The sequence below is a fragment of the Hippocampus zosterae genome, chromosome 1 (assembly GCF_025434085.1).
Source record: "Hippocampus zosterae strain Florida chromosome 1, ASM2543408v3, whole genome shotgun sequence".
In the NCBI taxonomy this organism is placed as follows: domain Eukaryota; kingdom Metazoa; phylum Chordata; class Actinopteri; order Syngnathiformes; family Syngnathidae; genus Hippocampus; species Hippocampus zosterae.
Window position 1 is genome coordinate 36,682,423 of NC_067451.1, and position 21,582 is coordinate 36,704,004.

The 21,582-nt window shown below is 45.6% G+C and overlaps 1 protein-coding gene across 1 annotated transcript; it reads right to left on the reverse strand.

Annotated features, from left to right (window-relative positions):
* Positions 1–16,888: 16,888 nt before the first annotated feature.
* LOC127597628 (uncharacterized protein K02A2.6-like) lies at positions 16,889–18,135 on the reverse strand. Its single transcript, XM_052060787.1, has one exon. It carries the CDS (start codon positions 18,133–18,135, stop codon positions 17,182–17,184), a length of 954 nt encoding a protein of 317 aa, XP_051916747.1. The 3' UTR covers positions 16,889–17,181.
* Positions 18,136–21,582: the final 3,447 nt, after the last annotated feature.

Here is a 21,582-nt window from a genome sequence, read left to right on the forward strand (position 1 = left end):
TTCAATTCCGGCTCTGGCCTTCTTGTGTGGAGTTTGCATGTTCTCCCCATGCCTGCATGGGTTTTCTCTGAGTACTCCCACATTTTTCCCACATTCCAAAAACATGTATGGGAGGTTAACGGAACACTCTAGGTATGATTGTGAGTGTGAATGGTTCTTCGTCTATATATGCCCTGCGATTGGGTGGTAACCAGTTCAGGGTTTACCCCACCTACTGCCCACAAGCCTTGTGAAGATAAGCAGATCAGAATCAGAGAATCAGAATCAGAATCATCTTTATTGGCCAAGTATGTAGAACACACAAGGAATTTGTTACCGGTATAACACGCTGCATTAGTATCATCGTAAACAAGGACATGACAAATAGGTATGCAAGGACATTTCGTAATGTTAGTAAGACAATGTGCAAAGTATCAAGCAGAGCTAAAGTGATCAGTGGTTGAATACAATACCATGACAGTTTGTACAGTTGGTGCAGAAAATCATTGAACCAATTTAGAGTGACCAGTAGCAGTATTTGTAGTACAAGAAGAGTGACTAGGTCAGCGACTGTTTAGGGAGTTAATGGCTAGAGGTAAGAAGCTGTTTAAGTGTCTGCTGGATTTGCTGCGCATGGATCTGTACGCCTGCCTGATGATAGTAGCTGGAAAAGGTGGTGAGCAGGGTGCGGGGGATCCAGGAGAATTTTCCTTGCACTTGTCTTGATTCTTGCAGTGTACAAGTCCTCAAGAGTGGGTAGGGCAGTGCCAATGATTTTTTCTGCCGTCCTGACTGTCCGTTGAAGTCGGATTTTGTCCTTTTTTGTGGCGGCCCCAAACCAAACCGTGATGGAAGAACACAGGATTGATTCGATGACTGCCGTGCAGAACTGGCGTAGCACCTCCTGTGGCAGGCCATGCTTACTCAGCAGCCTCAGGAAGTTCATCCTCTGCTGGGCCCTTTTCAGGATGGAGATGGTGTTGACTTCCCAGGAATTTGAAGGTCTCGACGGTTGACACAGGGCAGTTGGATAGTGTGAGAGGCAACTGTGGAGAAGAATTTTTCCTGAAGTCCACGATCATCTCTACAGTCTTGAGCGTGTTCAGCCCGAGGTTGTGTCGGCTGCACCAGAGCTCCAGCTGCTCCACTTGATGGTGGTACGCAGACTCGATGCCGTCTTTGATGAGACCGATGACCGTGGTGTCGTCTGCGAACTTTATGAGTTTGATAGCTGGATCTGTTGAGGTGCAATCATTTGTGTAGAGGGAGAAGAGCAGTGGAGAGAGGACACATCCATGATTAGAAAATGGATGGATGGATGTTTGTAATGCTGATCCTTTAACATTGTTATTTTCTGAAATGTAATACTCCTGCCCTTGGCCAGGACCTTCAGAAAAGAGATCTCTTATATCAGTGACATCATATGGTTAAGAAAAAAATGCTAAAGAAGATTATTAAATAAAAGATAAAATGTTACGGCCACAGGATGGATGACAGTCTCGATCTTGAAAGGCCCAACGAACCTTGGACCCATCTTCTGGGAAACCCCAGCGAAGTGGATGTCCCGACTTGACCTCCTTTATCAGACAATAGTCAAATTTATGAAACACAGTACGAGAGAGTGAGGCACGTGTATCTGTCAGACACAATGGGCCCTCCGGAGATGAGAGTGGACAGAGGGAAATGACACCCCTCCTGCAAGGGGAACATAAGGAATATATGCTTGGGATGTAATGAGTTCTCGGAAATCGATTCGAACTGAATGAAATATGTATCGAAGTAAAAAATAAAACAATCGATTCACAGTGCCACGGATATTTTTGCTTTGGTCATGACCCACATCTTATGACAATTTTTAGGAACATCAAGTCCCGATTATCAACAGTTTTGTAGATTTGGCATTCCATTAAGACAAGATTTTCGGTCATCTTCCAAGAGGATCAAGGGAAGTTGGGAGCTTGGGGGTCGGGCAATGGGAGCGCCACTGTGAAATGCGAACATTTAATGCGACCACAAAAACAACACCCAAAGAAAGACTTTATTGAGCTGGCATCACGAGAGACAACAGGAAATGCAAATGTCTTCTTTTTGTTCACAAGCAACAAAACAATGACAAATTGCATTTCATGTCGATGCAATTTTAAGTAGAACCTATGAAATATTGTGATGGTGTTTAATGTCTGTGTGGCGAGGGTTCTTTCCCTTGCCACTTATTCCATTTACTCAGCTCACCTGGTCAAGTGGATGCAGTCAGTGATGGAAAAACAAATCAACAAATATGCTTTAGCATTCAACTTTAATTCATGTACATGTGGCTTAATTTCCTTGTATTTTGCAGCTGCATTGATGATTTATAAATACTCTTATACACAATCCTACAAAGAACATAGATGGACAGAATCAGTTCAAATGGAAATGACGGGTTGAGGAGAAATATCATAATATCATACATCATTTTTCCCCCCTGTATAAAAGTTGTAATACACCGTACATGAATTGAAATGATTAAAAAAAACATAAAATACGGGGAAAACGTACAAGTTGACAGGTATGGCATAACAAGGATTGCAAATCTTTAAATACAACATCCTGTCCTGCATTTGCACTTGCCATATAGGAATTGGTCTTGTGTGAATTGTTGTAATTGTCAAACGAGTTTGTTTTAGTCAAAATATTTTACTTGTTAAGTTTAAGCTAGTCATAATTCTGTTCTGTTTGTTTTGCAGTGTCTGGCAGGAGTGGAGGGCATTACCTCCTGAGCCACCGCTGTCGCTAATCTCATTATTTAGCTGCCTTTATGAACTCAGTAATGCCGACAACTGGCTGTAGGATTATTGCCCTAGCACACCACTCTCGTACCAAGTGCAATTTTCTCTACCTTCATTTTTGCCTCCAAGTTGTTCCACATTTTTCCAAGTAGTTTCTTGTCAGTAGTTCTTGTTAATATTCCTCAGGTTGTGTTTTTGTGTGGAATAGATTTCCTTGTCCTTTAAGTGACAATTGATTTACATTTGTCTTTACACTTGGCTTTAGCAAGCGGTTTTGGTTTGTCTCGTTTAGTCCTGTGCTTTGTCATCACAATCATTTGTTGTACTTTGTTGGTTGTGCATTTTGTTAACGATCTTAACCTTGTTCGCATTTGTGGGATCCAATTCTGTACCGGACTCTTCCAGATCTGTAACAAGGCTTTTTCAGATTCATCTGACAGTATGTAGCCCACTGTCTCAGAGTTGTTTGCGAAGTTTGTTCCTTTCTTGTGTGTACACAACCCCCTGGTACCCCATATAATTTATTTTGTGATTTCCTCTCTTGATTTTCTGTTTGGCGCATTACATGTTTGCTTTTCTGAGTGTCATAGAAGTCATCTTTGATTTACGTTTTCGGGGGCGGTCACCCTCGAGCAGAAGGCACGGAGACCGAGAAGGAGAAGGACGTGCCTGTACAGTAGTTGCTTGAGTTGTGTATATGTTTTAAAAAGAACCAGCCTGACAGGTCTTTGTTTTGCTCCACTGCAGAAACTGCCCTGTGACCGCAAGTGGAGCTGCACCGACGCTGCACGCTCAGCAGCTTTGTACGTGTCACCACTCCACAAAATTTGCTCCGGTGTAAAATATATCACAACAAAATACATTGGTGCAGCACCGGAGCAAATGTGTGCCATGTGAACACCCCTATAGATAACTTAAGGGGATGATCATCTGCAAAACATTAAAAGATCAACAAAACTGCAATCTTTCTGATCAGTTTGTACACAAAATTGAACAGGAGCAATGCAAATATTGTTGCCAAAGGAATGCGATGCAGCGGTCAACTGCATCCCTGAAAGATGTCGGTTGTCCATCGTCTGTGGGCATTTAATGAAGGTTTTAAAGTGGTAACTAACTAATAATAAACACAATGACCAATAGGTGTGCAGCAGCAGGCGGGGCCCTACAGTGCCACCTGTTGGTCACAAACAGATTCATGACAGTACCCCTCCCTCAGGGGACGGATCACAGATGCCCCAAAGTGACCCACAGGCTTGCCTCGCTGGGAACAGGAACGAGGGCGACGGCAACCCTTGCCTCGCCGGGGAGCAAGAACAGAGGGCGACGGCAACCCTTGCCTCGCCGGATAACAATAACGGAGCGCAACGGCAACCATTGTGTTGCCGGGGAAACAAGAACGGAGGGCCACTGCAACACTTGCCTCACCGGGAACAGGAACGGGTGGTTGTGGGATCAGGCCTCTGGTCCTGGGGGTCCAGTCTGGTCGGATTATTCTGTTACAATTTGCGTGGTGGTCATTGGGAGGACCCCAAAAAGCAGGGAGGCAGGGATAAGCATCCTCATTCACATAATTTTCACATCGATGAAGCATATTTAATGATATGCATGGATGTGAATTATATTGTATACACTCCATCATCACATCAGTCAGTTCAGTCTGTCAAGTGGGTTTCCTACAGGGATTTTTGAAGTCCAGCAGGTGTCAGTGTTCAGTGACACAGTATCAACACAGTGTGTCATTGTGTCAACACGCTTCATGACGCCTCATGTACCCATCACTACAAAACATGACATATGCACAGAGACACACACAACAGCAACGTTGACCTGACACTGAGTGGCCGGGCATCAAGTCTTTTACAGTGGCAACTAATGACACAATGACTAACAGGTGTGCGGCTGCAGGCGGAGCCCTACAGTGCCACCTGTTGGTCACAAACAGATTCATGACATGGTGTGGTTATCTCCATGAAGTCCACCGTTTTCCCACTCATTGTCAGGAATGTCTTTTAGATTGCATGGAGTAACATCAGACACAACTTTAAATACTTTGTTCTTTTAGCTTTTCTTTTAGCTGTTCTTTTACCACCGAGCTCCCATCGCCAATGTTGCCAACTTCGTGACTCTCTCGTGTTGAGCGAGTTTTCTGACCCCTCTAATAAATCTCATTCAAAAAAGCGCAGAGCAACAAATCCAGCCACTTTTTCAGGTGTTATTGGAGACTCTTGTGTGAACGCATGTATCGTTCTTGTTCTCGACAGTCACGGGTGCTTTTCTCCCCTGTCTGAAAAACAAACCAAAACTAAACAAAAAATTTTTTAAAAAACGGTCAAACTGAATGAATTACCGTCAACTTTGCTGGTCCCAAACCCAAATAAAGGAGGAGGGTTGGAAAAGTAACAATCAAAGAAACAAGAATAGACAGAAGAAAGTTTATTGGTAATTTTTTTCCCCCTCACCTTTTGTCTCTCCAACGACGTTATTCCTTTCCTAACAGCGTCCACTGCATGCTGCATGCGCATGGTCAATTATGCAAATTGGGTGATGGTGAACATTTAGCGACTTCTAGCGTCTTTTAGGACAGCCAACCACTACTTTCCTTACTGAGGAGTTGGCAACACAGCTTGATAGGGATCATGTGGCTATCCGTTCTTAGTGGATAGTTGTCCCAACCATTGCGGAACGTATCAAAGTCATCCTGCATGCGGGGGAGGAACCCAAAGTTGCAGCAGAAGGGGGGTGTTTCATTTCCAATACCTTTTTCAAGGTAGTGGAAAACATCGTAATAGAGACAGGTCACAGCTGCCCACAGGTCTCTCCTTAGCCGATCAATCCGGATATACAGCTGTTCCTTCCAGTGCCTCGGACTGTACACATGCTGTGTACAACAGCCACATTTTCAACTCCTTGATCTGCACATACCCAAATAGGGAGATAAAATACTTAAATATCAAATATCACATCCATCGATATTAAAAATTGCTCCCAAATTGTTTGATAAACACTGAGAGTGGTTGAATATAAACATTGAGAATAAACATTCTAGTTCTGCACTTATACACTCACTGACTAAAGAGTATTAAACATGAGTACAATATTTTCCGCACTAAAAGCTAGACCTAAAATTCTTAAAATTCACAGCGTGCCATAAAATCCAATGCGCCTTGTGTATGGTCACTACGGTAATATGTCAACCCCAAAATGGCTCCCTGCTAGAGACATGCTTACAACGCAGAGTTCAAACAGAAGGCAATGGGTTTTGCAGTTGAACACGGAAATAGAGCAGCGGCAAGTGAGTTAAACATTAACGGGTCAATGTTATAAGTTGCTGTTGGCTAAGTGAACTGTGTCGCTGGTTTATTACATACGTTTTACTGACATCTGACGGTCACTAGAAAAAGTATAGTGTTGTGTAGTGTAGTGTTCTGTTGGCATTTCCTTGAGCGCAGCTCCATCTCGTGGATACATTGTAGATTGTGTCTTATAATGCAGTGCGTCCAATATATTGTAATGCCCGTCAGTAGCGGAGAGAAGGATGCTCGCAGTCGCTGATACTATTCACCATTTTTAATAAACAATATAAGTAATAAACACACGCATTCAAAGGAGTTGCTGTTAGCCACAACTCACGCCCATGCGCTCCTCACTCAGACAACTACTCAGAGCCAATATTCTCCCAACCTGGCTCCTCCCTCCCTATGACGTCACACAAAATACAAGAAACAGATATTACACTATGAAAAAAATTACAAAATATGCCATTCATTGACGCTGTGCCTCATAAGCCAGTGTGCCTTTTAGCGTGGAAAATACTGTAATGTAAAACATCTAGCGCCATATAAATATATTATGAACTCTAATTGTCTTTGACCTGCCATTTTTCCGACCATACCATTTTCTTTCAGAAGCGTTGCTCTAAATTCTAAAATTCATATACGATGCCTTGTTGCATATTTATGATAAATGTTGCAAAAATGTTCTTAACTCACTTGTGAGCTCTTGAACAAAGAGTAGCCTACTGAAATTATCATGACATAAACATATAAACATATGTCATATAAGAGATAAAGTGGATTCAGATTTTAATTCTTTCAAGTAAAGTTTTTAATGGATATTTTAACAGCTTGTTTAGGAAATCTTTAAATACTATAATTGCATAAAAGTCATTACTTTCCACCACCGGTAGAGTAATATTGTTGTAGAGTAAAATCCTAACCCTAAACTTATATTTATTTACCCGAGAGGAAAACCAAACTTCTTAACTGATTCTTGGAAGAATCCTAAGGTGGTTGATGCAAGGTTGTTAGAGTCTGAACCGATATATTTTTCTGCAGCACAAGTACACTTCTATGAGGCACTCAAGTATAGAAATATGAGCACTTTATCCAAACGATTGTACTAACCTTGCAGGAAAAAAAACAAACATCAGTGACTTAACGATGGTGGAGCTGGTAGGGAGACAAAAAAGTGAGCTAAGACATACTGCACGTCAGAAAAAAAAATTAACAATGGACTGAGCAAATTAATTTATGGTTTGACTGTACCTATGTGCATCAAAGTAGGGGGTCTTCGAAGTGAGTCGGACTGTCGAGCAATTCATCCGACATATAGCATTCGATTAATGACACCAGTGCTGTCAGCACAGTGCATGGAGGCTCTGACACGGCTATACTGCACCCACAGCCCTCTGGCTTTAAGGATGTCCTCACCATTCATTCAAGAGTAAAAGTTCGGCTGCCTTGACTGAATCTCTCTCACACATTGATCTAACTCGTCATCTGTCATCGTGTAAAGTGCTTTCACAGAGCGATCAATGCAGCCCAGCAACTGATTCGCAGTTCATCTGGGCATGGGGTGTGCTGGAGCCTATCCCAGCCGTCCTCGGCACTAGGCGAGGGACACCTTGACCCGGTTGCCAGCCAATCGCAGGGCACGCATACACAAACAACCGTCTGTGCTCACAATCACACCTATGGATAATTTAGAGCAGGGTTGGCCAACCTGCGGCCCGCGAGCCGCATGCAGCTCTGTGGTTTGTTCAATGCGACTTGTTCAATGTGAAAGCTTTCGCATGACAATTGTCGAAAACGGCTCCGCGATGGCGCTGCCATTAAAACAACGGTGCTTAATACATCGAACGTACTACATCAGCCTATCACCAATCCTGTTACTTGATTGACATAGAGGGCAACCAATCAGAAGACTGAATCACCGCTCATGCGCAGACAATGGCACTAAGTGCTAAGCTAGTCAGCGAATTACCTCTGTTTTTAAGGTAGTGATGCCCAATACGTCGATCGCAATCGACCAAGAGCCAGCAGACTGGTCCCAAGTCGAATGTGAGCGGTGGGACGGGGAAAAGATTGGTGTGTTTGTGTCTTTGGGTTTCATTTATGTTCCAGCGCTCAGGCTGTTGCTCGTCGTGGCGTGCATGCAAACACATGCATGGTCGTGTGTGTGTATGTGTGCGTGTGTGTGTGGCTCTTTGCAGGAATACAGTAAAACAATGTTGCATTAACCTGCCATGCATGCCTTAGAATGTGTAAGGATGCTGGAGTACATGGAGAAAACCCACACATGCACGGGGAGAACATGCAAACTCCACACAGGAAGGCCAGGGCCGGAATCAAACCCTATACCTCTGTACTGTGAGGCAGACACTACTGCAACATTTTTCTTCAAAATTGATGAGACTGTGTAGCTGTGTTAGTGTGTCTAAAATAGCTGGACAAATCGTGACTTGACTGGATACCGCATTTAAAAACACAAGTGCTCATGTGCAAGTGAACTTTAGAAGTTCAGGTCAAGAGGCATGCGGCCCAGAAAAGGCGGAGTCTCTCTAAAATGAGAAACGTGATAACATTTAAAATTTTTAAAAAGCCAATCTATATAAGATGTGGCGTTTGGGAAGTGCATTTTCCATGAATAACTGTTGCCTATTTTTGAAAACGTCTTAATTTCTATCCCTCTTAAAAATATTACACAATAACTTCATTATCTTCCGAAACGTTACAAAAACACAGCCTTTCCTGCTGCTACCATCCGATTGTCCCTTACTCACATGCCAAGGACAGGATTAAGTCTCCTCAACATAGCCTATGATTATTATTTTGTTCTTTGATATTTTCCTCTCTTCATTTATAATCGGCTTCTATTCGTGTCTTTTCTGCTGTCTTTTCTCTTGGGTGCCCGCCTCTATATGGAGACGAAACTGAATATTAGGCTAATAGGCTGAATGAACATATTATGACTGAGAAAACTCTTGTCACACAAAAGTGAAAAAATGATAATGTTGCATTAATTCCAGTAATCCCAGGTGGCCACAGTGGTCTTCAACGGCTGTTTAAGAAGCAGTAAAAAGAATAAATAGTCTGAAATTAAACAGGTTTCATTGAAAACATTGTCAGGTCCATAAAACATCAAACACACAGGCCTATATTTTTTAATGTTTACAATGGTAATAAGATATGGCAACTAACCCCCAAATGATTTGGAAACAAACGAATGAAAAGCAAAAATGTTTGTTTTGCAAATGTAATCTAAAAGAATTTTTTCCTGTCAAGTGGCCCAGACACGAATTTGGGTTTATCCTTTTCAGAAGGCCAGCTTGACAGCTGAAAATATTGCCGTCAGGTATTCCCCTCTATTAAATATGAAAGGAGGATGAAAATCAGAGGATGTCAAGTCACCGGTCCTGAAATGCGTGTTTTTTCTCTATATTAACAATTCATATCTCTCGGAGGTGACATCTTCGCACATACAGGCTTCCTTAACTTTTCAAAGTTCTACTGGCACAAAAATACCCACGGGAGAAGTCCAGAAAAAAATATGATGCAGCTTTGCCCTGTCATCGCAATACAAAAGAGTAAAAACGGAATCATGAACCAGCAGTACGTCGATTATTTATAACATGTTAATGTTGTGGCTAGTTTGAAATGGCGGAATAATGAAAAATGTACTCCAGGGCCTACAGAAATGAGCGCAATTCCATGCGTGATCCCGGCTGATTGGCGCACCATCCACTCAATGGTCGTGCAGACTCCCCAAAATATGTGAGCGTATTTTTGTTTAAGATTAGATAGATAGATCGGTCGGACAATAGACAGATGTAACAGGTGTTTGGTTAGGGTATCGTTTATGCCCATGGCTTTGAACACATCATTACCGTCTCCTCTCGGCGGTGCTCTAAGAATTGGTTCATGCACAACACAATTGCACGCATTTGCGTTGGTCATGAAGAGGTCTGAAAGAGGAAAGCTGCTTGAGGCGGTGGGACCGTCTGAGTCTGGTTGGCTGCAGCGTAGCAGGGACACACAACTTGGTGTTGGAAGAGCAGAAACTTTTGCTAATTTGAGTGCTCTTTGTTGCAGTTTGCCGCTGCTGTTTAAACAAGCTCTCTCGTTATCCCTAACTCATCTGTGTTCTTTCTTCAAAATAAACTGTCCAGTCTAGGTTGAAAAACTTTCAAGCGAGAACTTGTATCTTCGTTTTTTCCTTGCGGTTTTGTTTCAATATGCAAATTCCACACAGGAAGGCTCGGTCCTGGAATCAGACCCTGCACCTCTGCACTGTGAGGCGGAGGTGCAAACAGACCATGTGTCGCCGAATTGTTACTCTTTGATCATAATTTGTTATTGTATTGTATTCCATCAACCATGCAAAGATTTTTTTTTCCTTTAACATGGAATTTGTTGTGCTTCAACAGCAATACATCAATCAAATCATTTCCTGAACTGCTCTTCCTCATTAGGGTCATTCATGATCCAGAGACTTATTAGTACAAGGGCGGTCCAGTGAGCGAGTGGTTAGCGCATCAACCTCACAGTGCAGAGGTATCTGGTTCAATCCCAGCTCCGGCCTTCCTGTGTGGAGTTTGCATGTGCAGGGCCTGCATGGGTTTTTTCCGGGTACTCCAGTTTCCTCCCACATTCCAAAACATGCATGTCAGGGTGATTGAACACTTTCAATTGTCCTTTGGTGTAAGTGTGAGTGCGGATGGTTGTTTGTCTCTGTGTGCCCTGCAATTGGCTGGCAACTGGTTTGGGGTATCCCATTCCTACTGCCCAAAGACAGCTGGGATAGGCTCCAATCCTTGTGAGTATAAGCAGATTGGAAAATGGGTGTATGGATTATTAGTACAACTGCATTCTTGGCTATGACTGGGTACGAAGCTCACTGTAGAAGGCAATTTATTGGGCACATCAATATTACTGCTTCAAAGAATTACTCAACCCAACTGTATTTATAGAGCACTTTCAAACAGCCATTGCTGCATACAAAGTGCTGTACATGAAGCAAATGACATGTGCAATAAATCAGTAACAAAGATGGTAGAAAGCACCAAACAGTAAAACTAAGATCAAATCTGAGTCACACTGAGTCAAATGCCAAAAAATACAAGTGAGTTTTGAGGCGGGTTTTAAAGATGGGCAGTGAGGGGGTTTGTCGAATGTTCAGTGGGAGGCCATTCCAGAGAGAGGGACCAGCAACGGAAAAGGCTTGATGCCCTTTATCCCGATTAAATACAGATTAAAATATATATACAGTATATTTATTTTGTAGTGACACTCCAGGAATGTATATATGTGTGTCTGCTCCGGCCCCAAGGAATACAACTTTTTAGGGTGGTAACTCCAGTGATTTGTGTGTCCTGCAAGATATTTTGGACAGAAAAGAACACGCTGGTAAGGGAGTGAGTGACAGGCGCTGCACTCCATCGCAATATTGGCCAAAGTCAGGGAACCAATCAAAGAACAATTGTAGGACATGTCACAGTATATGACAAGACAAACAAAAATTCGGACACGTCAGAAATTTGACATCTTGGTCGCGGCATGTTACAGATGCTAGACGACCAATCGTTGTGTGTGAGTGTGTGTGTGTGTGTGTGTGTTTGTGGGTGTGGCACTACACGGGCTACGACGCATCAAGACAACTGAAAATAGGCCATGACGCACAACGTCAAAATTGGACTCCATTCGTGTAGTCTGACGCCACGTAAGTCAGATAGCAGACAGCACAAGACAAGACGGGGAGAGGGTCGGAGGCAACGGAGTCAAGGAAGTCCGGCAACCTGACTGTCACACGTTTGACAAAATCACAGCTGTCTATATAAGAGCGAAACCGAAACTGCCGAATCAATCTCATTTTATCGAGCCGATATCGATACTGATTTGTTTTCAATATTATCAGCATTTGGATCGATCCACCCCCGACAACTATCTGTCTGGTCGTCTTCTGAATGTTGAATTGCTGGACCAGCGTTTTTACACTTTGTTTACAACTTGGAAGTCAAGATACACCATTCTGTCACAAGTGGAGTTGGTTGGAATATAGCACATAACACTTGCTTTATGTTATTGATTCAAATCTGTATTTATAGCGTATATAAAAGAATTCTGCTGTTACCTAACATATTTGCTGTTGGCTTTTTGCAATCCTGTTACATTCAAACAGTGTATAAAAAGTTCCTCAAATAGTTTTAATCAAGGACAATGAAAGTGCATGCATCAGAGATTTTTTTTTTTCACAAATAGAAATGTGTGTTGTTACAACAATCAAATTGTATGCATGATACAGTGAATACCTTGCTGATGTCATCACATCACGTCTGGCAAAGATAAGCAATTTTTATTATTAAATTAGTCAAAAATGAAATTTTGCTCAGCCACTTTGTGTTGACGTAAATTCTGCAAATTGCCAATATGACATTGTCAATTATTGCCTTTGCAAATAGATCAGTGCATTAACTCATTTATAAATCTTGACATACCTAAAAGTAGCTTAAATATTTATTCAAACCTTATTTGTATCATGAAATTATTTCTAAAACACACCAAAAATTACATGAACACCAATGACTGAAATTGACCAATTCTAAGGTGATTTGGGGTGATTCCAAGTGGAACTCACTCGCGGTGACACTTCATGACCAGATATAAGAACATGATCAAGTGCTGAGGAATTAAATAAAGTATACACAATAGGGCAGAAGTGTGAAGAAAAAAAAGATATCGACATTTTCATTGTCATTGCCACCATGCTTATCTATTGTTCAATGAATGTAGCAGGTCATAACGTTAGGCTTTCTGCATGACTTATGAATGATCCACCAGAGAGAGATGATTTGATATTCCTCCGAGTACAATTTATAGTTTGATAGATTTGTTTGCACTTGGTTCAGCGGAATGCCACATGATAAAAGAGGAAACTTCAGCAGCGGTATGTGCACATGTAAATCATCTCACTAATCTTATCATAACTTAATATGTCATTCAGTTTGTCAATAAATCAAGTGTGTTTGCCAGAAACGGGAAGTTACTTTTATAGATTTGAAGCTTTTCGCAACCTGAAAAACAAAGGCTATAAAGACAACTCACCAAATGCCTTCTGACTGAATATTTTTGCAAGCAACCTATTGGTTAAAAAAACAAAACAAAACCAACAAAAAACATTTATGATCTGCTGTGAAGCAAGATGATAATAGGTGTGATCAGACTGACAAAAATATCAAGTTGCTTCATCATGTCTGTCCATTCTGTACTCTCTGTGAACGAGATAACCAGCTGTTATAAGGGAGAGCATTGATACAAAGTATTTACAGTGGGGGAACAAAATGGACGGAACAAGCCTGTTTGTAAAATCTGCCTCCTGTCAAGCGATATATTGTAACTTAGTGTAGTGCTTGGATAACATCCAACACCATCCATCCATCCATCCATTATCTACCGCTTATCCGGGGCCGGGTCGCGGGGGCAACAGCTTTAGCAGGGAAGCCCAGACTTCCCTCTCCCTAGCTACTTCTTCCAGCTCTCCCCGGGGGATCCCGAGTCGTTCCCAGGCAAGCTGGGTGACATAGTCCCTCCAACGTGTCCTGGGTCTTCCTCGGTGTCTCCTCCCGGTGGGACATGACCGGAACACCTCACCGGGGAGGCGCTCAGGAGGCATCCGAATCAGATGCCCAAGCCACCTCATCTGGCTCCTCTCGATGTGGAGGAGAAGCGGCTCGACTCTGAGCCCCTCCCGGATGTCTGAGCTTCTCACCTTATCTCTAAGGGAGAGCCCGGACACCCTGCGGAGAAAACTCATTTCAGCCGCTTGTATCCGGGATCTCGTTCTTTCGGTCACGACCCATAGCTCGTGACCATAGGTGAGGGTTGGGACGTAGATCGACCGGTAAATTGAGAGCTTCGCCCTTTGGCTCAGCTCCTTCTTCACCACGACAGACCGATACAATGTCCGCATCACAGCAGACGCTGCACCGATCCGCCTGTCGATCTCTCGCTCCCTCCTGCCTTCACTCGTGAACAAGACCCCAAGATTCTTAAACTCCTCCACTTGGGGCAAGATCTCACCCCCACCCCCCCCCCCCCGACCCCGAGGGGGCACTCCACCCTTTTCCGACTGAGGACCATGGTTTCAGATTTGGAGGTGCTGATTTTCATCCCAACCGCTTCACACTCGGCTGCGAAACGCTCCAGTGAGAGTTGGAGAGCCCCGTTTGAAGGAGCCAACAGCACCACATCATCTGCAAAAAGCAGGGATGTAATACTGAGGCCCCCAAAACGGACCCCCTCAACGCTTCGGCTGCGCCTAGAAATTCTGTCCATAAAGGTTATGAACAGAATCGGCGACAAAGGGCAGCCTTGGCGGAGTCCTACCCCACTGGAAACGATTCCGACTTACTGCCGGCAATGCGAACCAAACTCTGACATTGGTCGTATAGTGACCGAACAGCCCGTATAAGGGGGTTCGGTACCCTATACCCACGAAGCACCCCCCACAGAACTCCCCGAGGGACACGATCAAACGCCTTCTCCAAGTCCACAAAACACATATAGACTGGTTGGGCGAATTCCCACATACCCTCAAGGACCCTGCTAAGGGTGTAGAGCTGGTCCACTGTTCCACGGCCGGGACGAAAACCACACTGCTCCTCCTCAATCTGAGGCTCGACTTCCTGACGGACCCTCCTCTCCAGCACCCCTGAATAGACCTTACCAGGGAGGCTGAGGAGTGTGATCCCTCTGTAGTTGGAACACACCCTCCGGTCCCCCTTTTTAAAAAGAGGGACTACCACCCCGGTCTGCCAATCCAGAGGCACTCTCCCTGTTGACCACGCGATGTTGCAGAGGCGTGTCAACCAGGACAGCCCCACAACATCCAGAGCCTTGAGGAACTCCGGGCGGATCTCATCCACCCCTGGGGCCTTGCCACGAGGAGCTTTTTAACCACATCGGTGACTTCAACCACGGAGATAGGAGAGCCCACCTCAGAGTCCCCAGGCTCTGCTTCCTCCAAGGAAGGCGTGTTGGTGGAGTTGAGGAGGTCTTCGAAGTACTCTGCCCACCGGTTCACAACGTCCCGAGTCGAAGTCAGCAGCGCCCCATCCCCACTGTACACAGTGTTAGTGGTGCACTGCTTCCCCCTCCTGAGACGTCGGATGGTGGACCAGAATTTCCTCGAAGCCGTCCGGAAGTCGGCTTCCATGACCTCACCGAACTCTTCCCACGCTCGGGTTTTTGCCTCGGCGACCACCGAAGCCGCGGTCCGCTTGGCCAGTCGATACCCGCTGCCTCTGGGGTCCCACAGGCCATAAAGGCTCGATAGGACTCCTTCTTCAGCTTGACGGCATCCCTTACTGCTGGTGTCCACCAGCGAGTACGGGGATTGCCGCCACGACATGCACCAACCACCTTACGGCCACAACTCAGATTGGCCGCCTCAACAATAGAGGCACGGAACATGGTCCACTCGGGCTCAATGTCCCCCGCCTCCCCCGGAACATGGGAAAAGCTCTGTCGGAGATGGGAGTTGAAACTCCTTCTGACAGGGGATTCCGCCAGACGCTCCCAACAAACCCTCACTATACGTTTGGGTCTGCCAGGACGGACCGGCATCTTCCCCCACCATCGGAGCCTACTCACCACCAGGTGGTGATCAGTTGACAGCTCCGCCCCTCTCTTCACCCGAGTGTCCAGAACATGCGGCCGCAAATCCGATAATACTACTACAAACTCGATCATCGAACTGCGGCCTAGGGTGTCCTGGTGCCAAGTGCACACATGGACACCCTTATGTTTGAACAAGGTGTTCGTTATGGACAATCCGTGACGAGCACAGAAGTCCAATAACAAAACACCACTCGGATTCTGATCGGGGGGGCCGTTCCTCCCAATCACGCCCCTCCAGGTCTCACTGTCATTGCCCACGTGAGCATTGAAATCCCCCAGCAGAACAAGGGAGTCCCCAGCAGGACTACTCTCCAGCACCCCCTCCAAGGACTCCAAAAAGGGTTGGTATGCTGAGCTGCTGTTTGGTGCATATGCACAAACAACAGTCAGGACCCGTCCACCCACCCGAAGGCGGAGGGAGGCAACCCTCTCGTCTACCGGTGTGAACCCCAATGTACAGGCACTGAGCCGGGGGGCAATGAGTATGCCCACACCTGCTCTGCGCCTCTCACCGTGAGCAACTCCAGAGTGGAAGAGAGTCCAACCCCTCCCGAGAGAACTGGTACCAGAACCCAGGCTGTGTGTGGAGGCAAGTCCGACTATATCCAGTCGGAAATTCTCTGCCTCACACACCAGCTCGGGCTCCTTCCCTACCAGAGAGGTGACATTCCATGTCCCAAGAGCTAGCTTCTGTAGCCGAGGATCGGACTGCCAGGGTCCCCGCCTTTGGCTGCCGCCCAGCTCACATTGCACCCGACCCCTTTGGCCTCTCTCATGGGTGGTGAGCCCATGGGAAGGGGGACCCACGTTGCCGCTTCGGGCTGTGCCCGGCCGGGCCCCATGGGTGTAAGCCCGGCCACCAGGCGCCTGCCAACGAGCCCCACCTCCAGGCCTGGCTCCAGAGGGGGGCCCGGGTGACCCGCGTCCGGGCAAGGGAAACCTAGATCCATTTATTTCGATCATCATTGGGGTCTTTGAGCCGTGCTTTGTCTGGCCCCTCACCTAGAACCTGTTTGCCATGGGTGACCCTGCCAGGGCCATAAAGCCCCAGACAACTTAGCTTCTAGGATCATTGGGACACACAAACCCCTCCACCACGGTAAGGTGACGACTCACGGAGGGGACATCCATCACAGACCTCTATTATATAACTCAAGTGTTGTGTCCTGAAATGACGAGGCACACACACGCGTTTTCTATTATGTATTCAACAGTCGAGTTTCGCCATTAACCTCGTGGGGAAGAGCTTAGCATGACAGGTAACATTTCACACTTGCGCAGTGAATGGCAATACAAAGTACGGGAAGTCAATGCTTCCAAACAACATACAAATAACTAAGATGGTTAATACACCACATTACCTCCCCCCTTAGTTTAAAAGGTACATAACAAATTCACATTCCCTTATCCATCATACTGCATAACATTTCTTCAATAATAAACAAACTCAATTTGAACATCTTTCAATTATGACATCACAATCAATCCCTGTAACATAAAGGGCGTTGTGCTTTACGTCCTGAACGTCTCAGAGTGACTGTCTCTGGCACAAGTGGCTCAGGCAGGTCTGGTGCCAAAGCTGGTGATGCAGGTGTTGTGGACTCCGGTTCGTCAAAGTCTTCCTGCTCAGCTGACTGAGTCGCACTTTCAGGTCCAGGATCTAAAATGTCAGGTGGGTATCGAAGATGCAGCTGGTCTCCATGGCGCCTGTATACCTGATCAGTTTCACCTTGCACATGGTATGACACTGGTCCAGTCCGCTGTGTCACTACTCCAGGGATCCATTTGGGATGTTCTCCTGCTGTGTTGCGTAGATAGACGGGGTCATCCACATCAAACTGTCTGTCGGCAGCCTGACGATCATGTTCCTCCTTCTGTTGATACTGTCTCCTCCTCACCGTGTCAGAGATGCTCGGTTTAAGGAAATCCAGCCGTGTTCGTACATGTCTCTTTAAGAACAAGTCTGCTGGTGACTCTCCAGTTGTACTATTTGGTGTTGTGCGATAACGCAGTAAGAAGTGTGAAATCTTATCATCAACACTCAGGATCTCTTTTGCAAGCATCTTCATGCCAGCCTTGAAGGTTGCAATGCATCTCTCAGCAAGTCCATTTTGAGCAGGATGTTTCGGTGCTCCAGTAGTGTGCAAGATTCCGTTCCTTTTTGTGAAGAGTTGGAACTCATCCGACATGAAGGTTGTGGCGTTGTCAGTGACGATTTGTTCGGGTACTCCTTGTGCTGCAAACAGTCTTTTAAGCCTTGTGATGGTGGCTGCTGAGGTTATCCGTGACATTTTGAAGACATCTAGCCACTTGGAGTATGCATCGACCACTATCAGAAACATGTGACTCATGAATGGACCTGCAAAATCAATGTGAATCCTTCTCCATACCCCTCCAGGAACCTCCCATGGGTGCAGTGGAACATGGCGTGGCATGCGTTGTTCTAGCTGGCACGTCTCACACTGCTAGCAGATCTTCTCGATGTCCATGTCAATATTTGGCCAACAGACATATTGTCGTGCAATTGTCTTCATTTTTACGATACCAGGGTGTCCGTCGTGGATCTCTTTTAACACTGCTCTTCTCATTTTCTCTGGCACCACTACTCTTGTTCTCCACAGAACACATCCCCGTTCTACAGAAAATTCATCTTTCTTTCTGTGAAATACCCTGAAATTTTCGGGAATTTCAGTTGGCCACCCTAACTGGATGTATCTGTGTATTAGTGAGAGCTCAGTGTCTTTGCGTGTAGCCTTTGATATTTGTTTTGCACTTCATGGCGCCTCCTCCAGGTGCTCACAAATCAGTGCGTTGAGAGAAGCTGTTATTGTCTTTGTTCCATCGTCTCAGGCAGCGGGACACGGGATAGTCCATCAGCATTACCGTGCTCCTCTGATTGCCTGTAGGTTATGTGATAATCATAAGCAGACAATATGATTGCCCATCTCTGTATGCGTGCTGCTGCCATTATTGGTAGTCCCTTGCGTACTCCGAACAGCGTGAGCTGAGGCTTGCGGTCGGTTACCAATTCGAACTTCCGCCCCCAAAGGTATTGGTGGAATTTCTTTACTCCATACACCAGACTCAAAGCCTCCTTTTCTATTTGCGAGTAGTTCTTTTCCGCTGGAGAGAGCGTTCGAGAAACAAAAGCGATGGGATGTTCTTTCCCATCAGGTGTCGTGTGCTGAATGACAGATCCGATCCCATAAGCAGAAGCATCACATGCGAGTGTAAGTGGCAGGCGCGGGTTGTAATGGGTTAATATATTTTCACTTGTCAACAGTTCTTTACAGTTGTCAAACGTGCGCTGCTCATCTTTACTCCATTTCCACTTTGTTTTCTCCTTCAGCAGTCTGTAAAGTGGAGCCAAAACTGTACTTTGGGATGGTACAAAGCGTCCATAGTACCGTATTTTCACGACTATAAGGCGCTATTAAAAGTCTAAAATTTTCTCCAAAATGGACAGTACGCCTTATAATGCGATGCGTCTTTTCTATGAGCCGAGTTCCAAAATCTGGCTGAGACCCGACATGCTGTTTATATAGAGAAAAGGCGGAAGTGAGGTCGGCCAATCAGTGAAGTGCGGGGAATCGGTCGGCCAATCAGTGAAGTGTGTCCGCGCACTTATATTTACATATCTCTCTCTCCATAATTTACATATATGAAGAGAGGTGGACGTGAGGGAGGACAGGCACGCAGGGGGTGGGTCCGGCAATGAGTGAAGGGTGGGCGTGTAAGGCACGCCTCTAGCAGGTACCAGCACATGTATAAAAGGTGAGTGTGTGCATTATTGCAAAACAACTTCGGTTTTGGTTTTCAAGAACCCCCGAAAATGAGTTCCACAAAGAGACACGCCTACGAAGCGCAATTCAAGCTCCAAGCCATCGGTTATGCAGTGAAACACGGGAATCGAGCAGCCGCCAGAGAATTTAATATCAACGAATCCATGGTTCGCAAATGGAGGAAGCAGGAGAACGAGCTTCGCCAAGTCAAAAAGACCAAGCGCAGTTTCCGTGGAAATAAGGCGAGGTGGCCAGAGTTGGAAGACCAACTGGAGCGGTGGATTCTTGATCAAAGAGCAGCCGGCAGAAGCGTCTCCACGGTCACCATTCGACTAAGGGCGAAAACGTTAGCCGAAGAATTGAAAATTGAACATTTTGAAGGAGGTCCGTCTTGGTGCTTTCGCTTTATGAAACGGCGCCATCTAACTATGAGAGTGAAGACGACCGTGGCTCAGCAACTTCCAGCGGACTACAAAGAAAAGCTGGCCGTTTTCCGCACCTACTGCAGTAAAAAGATTGTCGACAAACGCATCCAGCCTAACCACATTACCAACATGGACGAGGTCCCGCTGACTTTCGACATCCCGGTGAACCACACTGTGGAGAAGAAGGGGACCAGCACGGTTGCGATACGCACAACGGGGCACGAGAAGTCAGCTTTCACTGTCGTTCTTGCTTGTCATGCTAACGGACAGAAACTGCCACCTATGGTGATTTTCAAGCGAAAGACGCTGCCGAAAGAAAAGTTTCCAGCCGGCGTCATCGTGAAAGCAAACCAAAAGGGCTGGATGGACGAGGAGAAAATGAGAGAGTGGCTAAGTGAGGTGTATGTTAAGAGACCGGATGGCTTTTTCCATGCCTCGCCGTCAAAGACAAAGTCAAGCAAATGAACTCCGAGCTTGCCGTCATTCCCGGAGGCTTGACGAAAGAACTCCAACCGCTGGACATCGGCATCAACCGGGCGTTCAAGGTGAAGTTGCGAGCGGCATGGGAAAAATGGATGATCGATGGCGAACACAGCTTCACGAAGAGTGGGAGGCAGCGCCGGGCTAGTTACGCCAAGATCTGTGAATGGATTGTAGCTGCTTGGACGAACGTTGCTCCTAGTACAGTTGTTCGAGCTTTTGGCAAAGCCGGCATCATTTCCGTGGAGCCACATGACGACGAGAGTGACTCTGACAACGAGGGGGAACCCGGCGGTTTGAATGGATTACCGATACTTGCACAATTGTTTAATTCGGACACAGAAGATGACGACTTTGATGGCTTTCTGAGTGATGCTTGAGCAAAAAACGTGAGTACCTTGTAAATAAAATACACCCGAACTCAGTTCTGCTTTCGTTGCCTTTTTAAAAACGTGTTTTAGCTTCGAGCTTCAGTGTGTGCTTCAAGCTAACGTGTTAGCGAACGTGTTAGCATGCATGCATGCCGTATGTTTAAGCGTATGTTTTACCACTTTAAAACTGCGCCTATTCGTGCGGTGCGTCCTGTATATGTGTAAAATACAGAAATGTCACCCATTAATGAGACTGCGGCCATTGGTACGGTGCGCCGAATAGTCGTGAAAATACTGTAGTTCACGAGACCTACGAAGGCTCTTAGCTCTTTAGTGTTCGTGGGTTGCTGGAGCCTTATGAATGGCCCTGACCTTATCTTTGGACGGGTAGACTCCTATTCCATCCAGCACGTGCCCCAGGTACTCTATTTGCGTCTTACCAAGGTCACACTTTGTCCTCTTCACTCTCAGACTATTCTCTTTCACCCGCTGAAGAACTCTGTCCAGGTTCGTTAGATGCTCGGATTCGTCTCGGCCCATCACGAGCAAGTCATCGAGGTAAACCACTACGTTGAGGTCTTTCATTAGATTCTCCATTATCTTTTGGAAAATACTGACAGCAGAGTTGACACCAAAACACAGTCTATTGTACACAAACAGTCCTTTGTGTGTATTGATTCTAGTATACTTCTTTGAGTCGTCATCGAGAAGAATTTGTTGATAAGGTGCAGCCAAATCAATTTCTGAGAATATTTTCCCACCACATAGTGTGCCTAACACCTCCTCAATGCGTGGTAGTGGATATGTCTCTGTGTTAATAGCTT